General features: G+C 37.5%; 1 protein-coding gene and 1 pseudogene across 1 annotated transcript; both read right to left on the bottom strand.

The window, feature by feature from the left end:
- Window positions 1–4,429: 4,429 nt before the first annotated feature.
- LOC110266117 (uncharacterized) lies at window positions 4,430–6,440 on the bottom strand. The gene is made up of 5 exons (XM_088495889.1): window positions 5,873–6,440; window positions 5,412–5,803; window positions 5,178–5,243; window positions 4,988–5,095; window positions 4,430–4,897 (listed from the first exon to the last, which is right to left on the bottom strand). Exons 1-5 carry the CDS (start codon window positions 6,438–6,440, stop codon window positions 4,430–4,432), a joined length of 1,602 nt encoding a protein of 533 aa, XP_088352015.1.
- Window positions 6,441–6,594: 154 nt separating this feature from the next.
- Window positions 6,595–8,250, bottom strand: LOC148549984 (uncharacterized; annotated as a pseudogene).
- Window positions 8,251–12,017: the final 3,767 nt, after the last annotated feature.

Here is a 12,017-nt window from a genome sequence, read left to right as displayed (position 1 = left end):
ACGCAAATACCCCTGGAAAGCAAAACAAACGTAAGGGCAAAAGAGAAAAATGCCCCCTCACAATAAATGCCCCCTTGGAAAAAGTAATTAATAAATCACGCCTCGAAGAACGCAACGGGCGCAGCAGACACGGAAGAGTCACGTCAGACCAAAACGGTCAGACGAATCTTCCACGAGACGAAACCGAGGCGCCGACCTCATCTTAAAAGAACCAAACGGCCACCCTAGAAAAACTAAAGGCCTAAACCCGCAGTAAAAACAGTATCTCCCAGCGACAGACCGACCTCGCTCGCTCTCCCGCTGCGGGGGCAACTGTTACGGATCCAGCCCACGGATCCCGGACCCGAGGTTGGGCCCGAACCCGGCACCTCGGGTCCAACCCGCCTCTCTCTAGAAGGTCCAAAACCGGCCCTCTAGAACTCCTAAACCGACTTTCGAATTCAAACGTCTCCCTTATCTTAGCTAAGATAAGATAAGATAAGATAATTCACCATCACTTATAAATAGAGGACCCAGGTCCCTCCAGGTATTCATTCATTCCTGACACCTTCTACCTCTTAGGTCTATTCTGACTTGAGCGTCGGAATGTCTTTGCAGGTACCTCCCCCCATTGCTCCAGTCAAGTGATCTGGCATCTGCCTCAACCCGCAAGTTCCCGATCCATCTCTCAACCCGTACCAGAGACATCTTGTACAATATCCATCCTTTTGTATTGAATTTTAGAAGCGGTTGTGTTATATATATTTTCTTTCTATTTTGATTTATTACCAAAATCAACAGTAATACCTATCAATACATTATTTATTTTTAGATTAAATAATTTTTTTTTGTTGCAAACAAATTTTTAATTTTCAAAAATATTGCCTTCAATAAAATGTCCTTCTTCTTCACAACAAATTTTAACCCACATATCACATCAAGCCTAATCACTAACCTTAACCCACCACACACATAATATTTGATATTTCTCTTTCTCATGGCTTTGATTCATTATCTATTGATCCAATTAAAACCCAACTTTCTCACTAGCTGGGTGACCTACTCTACCTCTATATTATTGGTAGTGTCCAATTCATTGGAGTACCTAAGATCGAGAGTTATCCAATCTATCGACAAAAAAAAAACATTGCCACATCCTTCACCTAAAGAATTCATTCTTTCCATTCTTTCTCCTATTATTTCTGTAATAACTTCCTTCACACACTTTAGTTTACTCTTGATGATAACTTATAAGACTTATAATGTCTATTCTAAACTCATTTTTTATGGTTTTTTGACATTTAATTAAGACTTGTACATTTTTATGTTAGATTAAGTTAGGATAAGAAAAGTAATTAAAAAATTTTGAATAATTTTATTATTATTGGAATAGTATTATGTATTGGAGCCTGTTTTGTACGAGTATCACATTAAATTTATTTTTTATATATATAAATTTATTAGTATTTTAAATATTTATAGGTATAAATTATAATTTATTTAATTTGAAATTTGTAATTTAGTAAATATTTATAGGTATAAATTATAATTTCAATTTACACATAACATCATGAGTAAATAGACAAATTACTCATGAGAGATTTTTAGAGATACAAAATACTAATCGATTTAGTCTTGAAGTTCCTAAAATTTTATTAAACCTGAAAATAAATTTCTATGTTCTAAAATTTGTAAATGATTTTATATTTTTAAAAAGTTTTTAATTAGAAATATTTTGTTACTTCAATTTTTTTAATCAAATATTGTGAAATTTCTTTCGTTTTTTTTTTTGTAGAAAAAAACAATAAGTAGGAGAAGTCCTATGAGTATAATTCCATGGTTGTTGAAGGGGATATAACAAGTATTGTTGACTGAAGAATACAAGGAGAATTTGACAATGGTTCTGCATGGAGAGTGGTTGAAATTGCAATGGCTTCTGTGTCTGCCAGTTCTATGGAAAGGCCATTAGCCATACATGAGTTATATAGTGAAAGAGCTAAAGGAGTGTTTAGCTCGAAAACATAATAATAATTGTGACCTTCAAAATGAAGATTTAGTTGGGCACGTCAGTGTCAATTTGATTAGTACTGATATGACTCCCTTGGCTAGATAAGTTTGTACTTCATTCCTAATTAGTATAGACAAGTATTAGAAATAAAATAGCTTGGAAATTGTATTGCAATTTTAAGTTAAATTTATCGTAATGACGTATTCTACATTCTAGCTAGCTAGCAACTAGCAAGTTAGTTATTTTCTCTTATTTTGTTGTTTTGTATTTGTATTTTAATTCAGTATAAGAGATAGAGTGGCCCAAAAAGTTTGATATGAATTCATTTTTGGAGTAATGTCTAAAGATGGGGTTGGAAGGTGATATATTTTGATATGGTGGTCTCGGTCTTCTTTCAGTTAGCGAGAAGATTTAAAAAAAAATAATGTGAAATTCATATACTTCGTTTATAGCGAGATGTGTTATTAAAAAACTAAAAAAAAAAATTCTCGCTAATGACAAATGAATTTTATTTTATTTTTTTTAGAAAAGTTATTTCGTTACTTGAAAAAAGTCAGTAGAAATTTATTTTTTTAAAGAAAGAACTAAAGAAGGTGACGGATTTAGATTCAGAAGCCAGCCAATGAGCCTCGGCTCTAATGGTATTTCTTCTCCTCCTCACCTCAAGGTCTAGGGTTCAAACTCTAGAGAATGTAATTGAGGAAAAATATGATAAAATATGTGAGGAGTGTGTGAGTGTGTTGTGTATTTAGGATTGGGAGTTGTCCAATCCACCAATCAAAAAAAAAAAAAAAAGATTCAGAAGCCAGAAAGGGTGAGAATTGAGAAATTAAAAAACATTAGATGACTATTAATTCTTTTTTGTGTTTTAGGTACAATTGAACTCCTATTGTTAAGGAACATTGAGAAATTTTAAGAGGTTAGCATTTTTATTAAAATTTGGCCAGTATTTAATCAATAAAAAAAGATAAGTAATTCTACTATTAGATGCAATCTCACACCATTAAAAATATTAATGATGACTAATTAATAACTATAAAACACAAAATTTGTTGGTCTCCTAACACTCTTCTTATAGAATTGCATATCACCACAAATAAAGTAAGAGAAAGTATTGAAAACCAATACTAATTAGAGTAAAACCCCTCACCGGTCCCTAACCATTTACGAAATTGACCTGGCGCCCCCTCACGATTGGAAATTAACAACGCGGTCCTTAACCATTCTCTCCGTGTGACCAAAAGGACCCTATTATCGGTTTACAGGTAAAAAATAACCGGAAGATCCTACCTGTACCGGTAGCTGTTATACGTGGACTGAGTGTTGTTGATAGGATAGAATCCATGTACACAGTCATCAAAAACGCTGCAGTTTTGATTCCAGTTCTTAATAAGAGTAATCCCAAATGTTAATGTGAACCCTAGATATCAAATCTTACCTTGCCTTTAGTGATGAACATGGAAGAACATTCATCAGATTCAATCCGTCGCTCATGGAAAGAGAAGTCGATCGGAGCTTCAAGCAACAACTCTGGCAATGTTGGCATGGCAAGGAAGAAGTTCACACATCCAAGCTGTTATTGTGGAGCTCATGCGATTCTCTTTGAATCCACCACATCAAATAATCCAAATAGGTTATTCTTTGGTTGCAGTTATTTCAAGGTACATTAGGGTTTATTCTATCTTACAATCTTTTCTATAATTAGGTTGATTAATTTTTTTTTTTTCATAATTGTAGACTCCTTCAACGCATTGCAAATATTTTAAGTGGCTGGATGAGCTGATAACTGAGTCTGGCTATACAGTGGTAGAAGTCCAAAAAACGAAAGTTCATGGGAGATTGAAGGAGTTGGAGGACAAAGTTAAAGAGATGGAGATTAAGCTATATAATGGAGTTCATGGAAGAAGATACACTAGACATAATAGATGTATTATCATGGCATTTTTTATTGTTGTTGTTGGTGGAATTTTTGTTACTGCACTTCAGCCTAATAGGATGTAAAAAAATTGTAACTTATTTTAGATGTTGATGTTATGAACTAGATGCACATTAAGGATGATGACTGTGATGTTAAATTGTTGAATTTCAATGATAGAAATGTTGTTGTGATTTAAATTGTAAGTAACCTTGTGACAATTTCTGAGTATTTAATCATTTGAAGTATATTTTCATACAATCTCATTGAATGAAGAATAAACCAAATCTAGTGTGCAACCAAAATCTTTAGACTGAAACACAATATCATAATATATAAAAAGTTGCAGAACATCTACATGGCATTACACCTACATGGCATTACATGTTATGCCTGGGTAAGTATATAAAACACATAATCTAAAGTGTTCATGTACTAGAAGTTCCAAAATACTAGACCAATGTTAGGCAGAGTTTCCAATCAGATATAAGTCACAAAATAATATCCAAAATACTAGCCATAACTATCTAATCTTCATTTTTTCCGTGGAGCTTTAAAAAGGGTGCAGTGGAGCCAAATTCTTTAATGCTTAGTGGTGCTCCGAAGCTTGGTGCCTTGATTCCTTGTTTGAGTCCTGGTGTTGGGATGAATTGGAACAACCTAGCTGCCGTGCCAGCACTAGTTGCTGCCTGTGTCTCGAGAGAAATGCCAATGGATGTAGTTGATCTTGTAGCCATCCTTGATTGGATTGGTGGGGCTTGGTTTGTGGGCATAGTGGGTGGAAGTAACGGCCCATGAACCTGAGATGTCAATGGCTTACGAATTGGCTGTTTCTTCCGGAAGGGTGCAGGAATTTGTGGACCATTCACCATATTTTGCAAGACATGGTTGGTTGCAGTTGTGGTTGGGCCTAGGGCAGTTGGACTAGGTACAGCTGAGTTTGGTGCAAGTGATCCATCACCATTTTCACCAGTTTGTCCATTGATGTCTTGAGCCTGCTTTTTTGACCAACAATCATGAAAATTAGATTTCTTTTTGGTACACTAAAATTTCAGCCACAATGTTATATTGATCACTACTATTACCTCATTCGTAGGAGCAGATTGTGACACTGGAATTTCTACTCCTGCCTGTTGAAGGGTCACTGGAGTAACATTTCTTGGTATCTTCTTCTTATGCTTTCTTGCTTTAGCCTATAATTTGTGTACAAGTTAAGGGTTATCCTATTTTATGCCACACCATAAACAAGATAACACATATTAGTCATCAACTTACGATAGGATCTATGACCGCAGAGGGAGCAGCACCAGATTTAGGTATAACAATAGCTTGGTTATCACCCTGTAATCAATTGTAAGAAATTTAGGACACATAAACCCCTCATTAAACCATTTATAAGACACATAAACCCCTCATTAAACCATTTTCTAGACACATAAACCCCTTCGATACTCACATTAACAGACATTTAAATCCCTATAACTCCTAATACTACCCTACGTATTGTACCTTTGCATTTCTTGCCTTCTTCTTCTTTGGCTGCCAATTGGGATCCCTTGGAGATCCCTTACATGTCTTGTAATAGTGACCCTTTTTCTCGCACTTGCTGCATGTCACCTCGAAGGCCTTTTTTACCTTGTTCCCTGTTAGTTGGCTCTCAGACACAGGATCAGTAGTTCTTCTCTTCCTAGGACGACCAGGAGGTCTCTTGATGGCAGGTGCCACTGGCCTAAGAGCATCTGATGTCTCCCAAAATTCCTCACTGTTGACAGGTTGAATTGTAATACCATAAGTGGCACGCATGGCATCCATGGTAAGCCACTCATGCACAAAATCTTCAGGCTTCAAGTTAAGCGTCCATAACCTTGAGATTGCAGCAACTGCATGTTTACATGGCATGCCTGCAACAGATTACATTATTACATGTCTACTTAATAGAAACAACTAAGTGGAGTTTACTAGAGAATTACCAGTAAGTTGCCATTGATTACAAGTGCAGGTCTTTTCCCTTAGATTAACCCCAAGCTTACTTTGGCGTCTTTGAACCTCAAAGATAACTCGTTCATCATCTCCAGTCCACTCAGCTGTCCACTTACAGCTTTCAGGCTTAATGAATTCATCCAACCTTTGCTGTTGAACAGGAGCCAGTTTTCCATGATAGTTACTTAACCTCTTCTTATGTCCAGCCATTTTCCTCATTATGTAACACCTCAAATCCTCACACATTGTCAATATCGGCTTGCTCCTATACTCCACAATCTTTGCATTCCAAACCTCACACATATTGTTGGTGATGTTATCAACCTTCGAATAGTGAGAGAATTGACTCTTAGTCCATGCGGATTCACGAAATTTGGAGAGATACTCCCAAGCAGGCGGGTTCACTAATTTCAACTTGTCCATTTTTGCACAAAATTCTGGAGTTGTTGTACTCCTTGCACATTGCCATACCAAACCCTTCGATTGTTTGTCTTTCCATTGCTTAACAAAGTTTTTCCAAATGTGGAGGACGCAGTTCCTGTGGTGCGCCCGTGGCATAACTTCTTGAAGAGCAACCTCCAGTCCCTTCCACACAATAGGCACACAATCATTTGATTACTAATTCAGATGAGCATCAATTCACTAATCAACAAAAAATCAACTACCAGCACAAAAGTAATTATCAACACACCATCAATTAACACATTAATAATTAACATACCTTCTGCTGATCCGAAATAAAATTCCATCCATATTCAGTGCAAGAGCCTAGGTCCTCCTGGAGGAGAGTTAGGAACCACCTCCATGTGTCAGTACATTCACTATCAACCACAGCGTAAGCAATGATGAAAAAGTGGTTGTTAGCGTCTTGAGCAATGGCTGAAAGGAGATGTCCACCAAAATAACCCTTTAGGTGACAGCCATCTAGCCCAATTAAAGGACGACATCCTGACTTGAACCCACGCTTGCATGCATCCAATGATATGTATAGCTTGTCAAACACAGGTGGTGACTCAGGTTGGGGGATCACATCTACTATAGCTGTTGACCCTGTATTACTCCTATGAAGCTCAGACAAGTAATCTCTAACCTTCCCAAATTGCTCATTTTCATTTCCTATAACCTCCTCTCTGGCTGCCTTCAAAGCTCTCAGTATCATTTTATAGTGGATATGCACATTATAGTCCTCTTTCATGTGCTCTAAAGCCTCCTTAGGTGATAGCTGCGGCTGTGTGAGCAACCTCTTCACTAGCTTGCTTGTAACCCATTATCTACTTGCCATGTTGCTTGTCAAATTTCTCCCACAAGTGTGCTCCTTAACATATGTTTTGACTTGAAAACACAGTTCCTGGCTGTTCCAGGAAGTTAGGATTAGCCAAGGACAGCCCTCTTCTGCACACTTTGCTCTCACTCTATGCTTTTCATTTTTTAAATACTCTAACTCTTTTCCTTCAAAAACAAACATGTCCTTTAATGTTTGCTTGAATTGTGCCATGGTGTCAAACATTTCTCCAATCTCGAAATCCACATCACCATAACCAGTGTCATCATCAAATTCATGAAATTTAGGCTTTCTACCCTCACCATCAGAAGAAATTGGAGAGTTGAATGCTTCTGATTCATACTGATATGGCTTGTCAATGTCAGAATCTAGCTCTTCCACAATGGGCTCATCATTGTCACCTGCTCCGTGCACTACATTTAGGCTTTCATCCTCTCCAGCCTGTTGCCCTTGCCTTGGCCCATTAAGACCCCCATCCCTATCCAGTATATGCCTTCTTGTCCTCCCCACATATCTCTTATTCTTTTTCTTCTTTGTTTTAGGAGATAGGCCATCATCATCATTAACTTTTTCCTTCACAGGTGTCACAGTTTTCTTCTTAGGTGTTGCTCTCTTCTTCTTAGGTGTCATTTTCTTCTTTTTGGGTGTGTCCTTCTTACTATTTTTCCTTGACCTTAACTCCTCACTACTACTGCTGCTTAGTGTCTCATAACCAGGTGGGGGAGGCTTATAAACCTCATCTTCAGCGCTCTCATAGCCATCATCAGTGGAGAAATCATTCAAGTCTACAGGAGCAGCCCCTGCTTCATCCACATCTGGCTGCCTCATATGATGCTCAAAATACACATGCAACTCATCAGTTTCTAAATTTTTCATCTTGTTATCACACATCTGGTTAATTTCTTTGTCACCTTTTAAAATGTGGAGGTCAGCCTCTAGGTAAGGGGCACTGGGGTCTTGCCAATACATAGCCTTGTACTCTGTATATCCTAACCCTTTGAACATCTCCTCAAAATCCTCAAAATTAACAAAGTCAATGTTCAACTTGGGGAATTTCTCCACCTTACCACCAAGGTAGCTGAGCATAAAATTATCGTCTCTCTCAAACCACCCCCCATGGTGAAATACTAGTATAATCTCAACAGCCATCTGCAATATATAAACTTCACTCAGTAACCCATAAATAAATTGTTATTAACAGACATTAATATACTCAAAACAAACAAAAAAACTTTACTCCAAGTGATGACCCAACCCTAGTGAAAGTGACTGTTCTTCACAAATGTAAAAAAGTATGCATATCATACTTTATGGTGGTCCATGGTAACAATATTTCCTTCGGATAAACAAATGAAGGACCACAGTGATGTCGTTAACAAACGGTAGTACAAACTCACCTCTAAAAACGGAAGTGCGGATCCGTCAGTAGCACGTCACCACCTCCGTCAGCAAACGCCACGTTACTGCACAGTTACGTCGTCCTCGCCGGCTCTCTTTCGTCGTCGTTTCTGACGGGAAGACTAACAATCTCTAGGGTTTACGATAATTCTTTATGTGGATGAAGGCAAAGAGTGAGAGCGTGTGATACTTCAGGGAGAGAATGAGGAATGTATGTTAGAATCTGAATCCATTGTGCATCAAAACGGCAACATTTTTTATGACTGTGCAAGGACCCAATTGTCTCATCAAATCGTTTGAATCCACATCAGATAGTTACCGTTACATGTAGAATTTCTCGGTTACATTTCACGGAGAGGGTCCTTTTGGTCACACGGAGAGAATGGTTAAGGGGCGCGTTGTTAATTTCCAATGGTGAGGGGGCGCCAGGTCAATTTCGTAAATGGTTAGGGACTGAGGAGGGATTTTACTCTACTAATTATGTACAATATGTACAATTGATTAAAAAAAATAAAATTATAATTAAAAATTAAATTATTAATTAATTATTTAATTTCAAATTTTAAATTTTAAAAAATTAGAATCCCTTAGCAAATTTTGTGATATTGTGAGAGTAAGTTGGTTATCACTATCATGTAAAATAAAACAAGAATACTATTCCAAGATAGCCTGCACCCTGCATAATAATAGAACATTAGAACATTTAAAGACCATTAGAAGCTGAACTACAGAGATCATCCGATTGGGATTCCCCTATGATGAGTTTGGAAAACTCTTAATTAATATTTGTGATGACTAAACATTATTTAAAATAATTAACTGCAAAATTAATAATCTGATTTGATTAAATAATTTTTGTTGCAGGTTTTAATATTGGGCTGAAAAATGAGTTTCTGGCTTAAGCCCAATAACCAGCCTTGTTGCATGTTTTTATACTAAGTGGCTGAAATTTTATATTGTTGGGCCAAGCTTAATGTTGATTACAACCAAGCCCATGATTAATTTTTTGATGAGAACCTTCTATGCTTGATCCGAAACAAATCTCATCAAGAAAGCAAATGTTAACCAAATGGGCCAGTTTTAATTTCAATGTTATAAGCCCAAATTTTATTTGTGATGTATGGTTCCAAACTTGGTCCGAAACCAAGGAAAAATGAAAGCAAAGTGCTTCCAACGGAACCAAGCCTTTAACCATGTGATGGATTTCAAAATCTATTACATTGTTAATTAATGCATGGGGAACATGAGAGAGAAAAGTTCAGCTGAATTGATTGATGGGTGTAATGACTACACGCCACTTTAAGCTAGGGAAGTAAAAGCAACTTTCACCAACTAATTGGTTTATTACATTTGAATTGCTTTTGTTTCAAGTTGTTTATTTTCTCTCATCTCTCTCTCTTCTTTTCGGTCAATATCCAGAAAATAAAGGAAGCCATGGAAGCTACATGGAGCTACCGAAATGAAGTTGCATGCATCAAGACCATCAAGCTAATGATGGCAAGAAAACATACTAAAATAAAAATGAGCTGTGGCTGAGATATTCACTATATTTGGTTAAGATTTGGTGATGTATCTTGAGCCTCTCATGCTCAAAAATGGAAGGTAAAGATTCGGCCAGCAAGGGAGATTCTTGAAGCATGGCTTGTCTTTGATTCTGCTCAACCACCACAGGAAGTAGCTAGAGTGACGAAGTGATGGTTGAAGGCAGAGATTGAAGCAGATGAAGTCATCATCATCATGAAGCATCAAGGGCCAGAATTCTATCTTGGAGAGCAAGCCAAGGATGGAGAGCTCGGATTGATGAAGGGTGATGATCAAGAAAGGTCCAGAGGTAATTGCATGTTGAGTTTTGCATGGTTATCTCTTCTCTCTCTATGTGGCCGAACCGGTTCTGTTTGTTGAAGGAGGAAGAAGTTGGTTCGGTTTTGGCTTCAATAAGTGGAGGCTCCCCTCTTCTATAATAAGGGTGGACAGCCACTGTTTGAGGCAAGGAGAGAATTTGAGCGTGCAAGGCACAGAGTTCTCAGAGCTACCTGAGCTAACAGTTTTCTCTTCTCCTTCAATGTTTTCTGTTTTGTATTTTTCTGTTTAATTTTGTCATGTCTTGAGTCTCATGGTAAAAGGCAAACAGTGAGGTTTGTAATGAAAAAGCCATAGAGCGGAAAAAGGCAGAGAGTGCAAAATTAAAAGAAAAAGCCATAGATGTCTTAGAGTTCCTTTGTTCATCTATGTTGTGTTTCATGATTCTGTGGGAATCCCCTTGTAAGTTGGGTTAGCACTTTACAAGTTCTAATCAGATTGATTATAGTGAAATTCCATCATGTTTGTGATGGAGACTGGATGTAGGCTGCACTGCACTTAGCAGCTGAACCAGGATATATCTAGGTGTAATCTTTCTTCTCTCCATTTCTGTTTTCTACTGCACAGGAGCAAAAACTAAAATGTCTCGTGCCAAGTGACGAGACAAAACAAAAAGTCTCGTGGCAAGTGACGAGCAAAAACAAAAAGTCTCGTATCCAGAGACGAGCCAAAACTGAAAAGTCTCCTCTGAGTTCAGCAAGTATTAAGCAACAAAAAGGGGGCTAAGATTCAACCCCCCCTTCTCTTAGCCACTGAAACCATCAATTGGTATTAGAGCTTGGTCTCAAAGAGATCAAGCTTTGCAGCTTGGAGTAAAGATCCTCATGGCAGAAAACAGTGGCGCAAATGTGGTGTCATATAATCTAACTGAAGGTCAATCAAGCAATAGACCCCCTCTTTTCAATGGGAAGAATTACACCTATTGGAAGAAGAGGATGAAGATATTTGTACAAGCAGTGGATTACATACTATGGAAAATCATCTTGGAAGGACCACAATATCCGACTGTCACAAGTGCTGAAGGAGTTGTTTCTCTCAAACCAGAAGCAAGATGGACAGAAGAAGATAGGAAGAAGATAGAGTTAAATGCCAAAGCAATAAATCTGCTCAACTGTGCTATAAGCTTCGAGGAGTACCGACGGGTATCAAGATGCACAACGGCAAAGGGAATCTAGGATAAATTGCAAATCACCCATGAAGGAACCACCATTGTCAAGAAGACTCGGGCAGATATGCTAAACAGAGAGTATGAAACGTTTGCAATGAAGGAAGGAGAGTCCATTGATGAACTGTTCGAACGGTTCAATGCTATCATTGTTGGCTTAGATGCTCTGGGAATTACACATTCCAATTCTGTGCTAGTGAGAAGAGTGTTGAGATGTCTCACAAAAGAGTGAGAAACTAAAGCTTTAATTATTTCTGAGAGCAGTAGCTTAGACTCCATGACACTTGATAATTTGAGAGGAAATCTTCTTGCTTTTGAAAATACCTATTTGAAAAAGGATACAAAAAAGAAAGGAATTGCATTTTCTTCTGTGACTAACCCTCTGGATGATGAATCCAGTGATAACTCTTCTAAAAATGAGTTTGTTTTA

The sequence above is a fragment of the Arachis ipaensis genome, chromosome B8, assembly GCF_059453495.1.
Source record: "Arachis ipaensis isolate K30076 ecotype BB chromosome B8, ASM5945349v1, whole genome shotgun sequence".
Lineage (NCBI taxonomy): Eukaryota > Viridiplantae > Streptophyta > Magnoliopsida > Fabales > Fabaceae > Arachis > Arachis ipaensis.
The sequence above is the reverse complement of the archived record's forward strand: the minus strand, read 5'-3'. Positions and strand labels throughout refer to the sequence as shown.

Bases quoted from the DNA above. Each gene is read 5' to 3' on its own strand.
- LOC110266117 (XM_088495889.1), bottom strand. From the start codon at position 6,440: ATGCCACGGGCGCACCACAGGAACTGCGTCCTCCACATTTGGAAAAAC. The intron at 5,804-5,872 runs GTAATTCTCTAG...AATCTGTTGCAG, and splicing joins TAATCAATGGCAACTTACTG to GCATGCCATGTAAACATGCA. The intron at 5,096-5,177 runs GTAAGTTGATGA...CACAAATTATAG, and splicing joins CTGCGGTCATAGATCCTATC to GCTAAAGCAAGAAAGCATAA.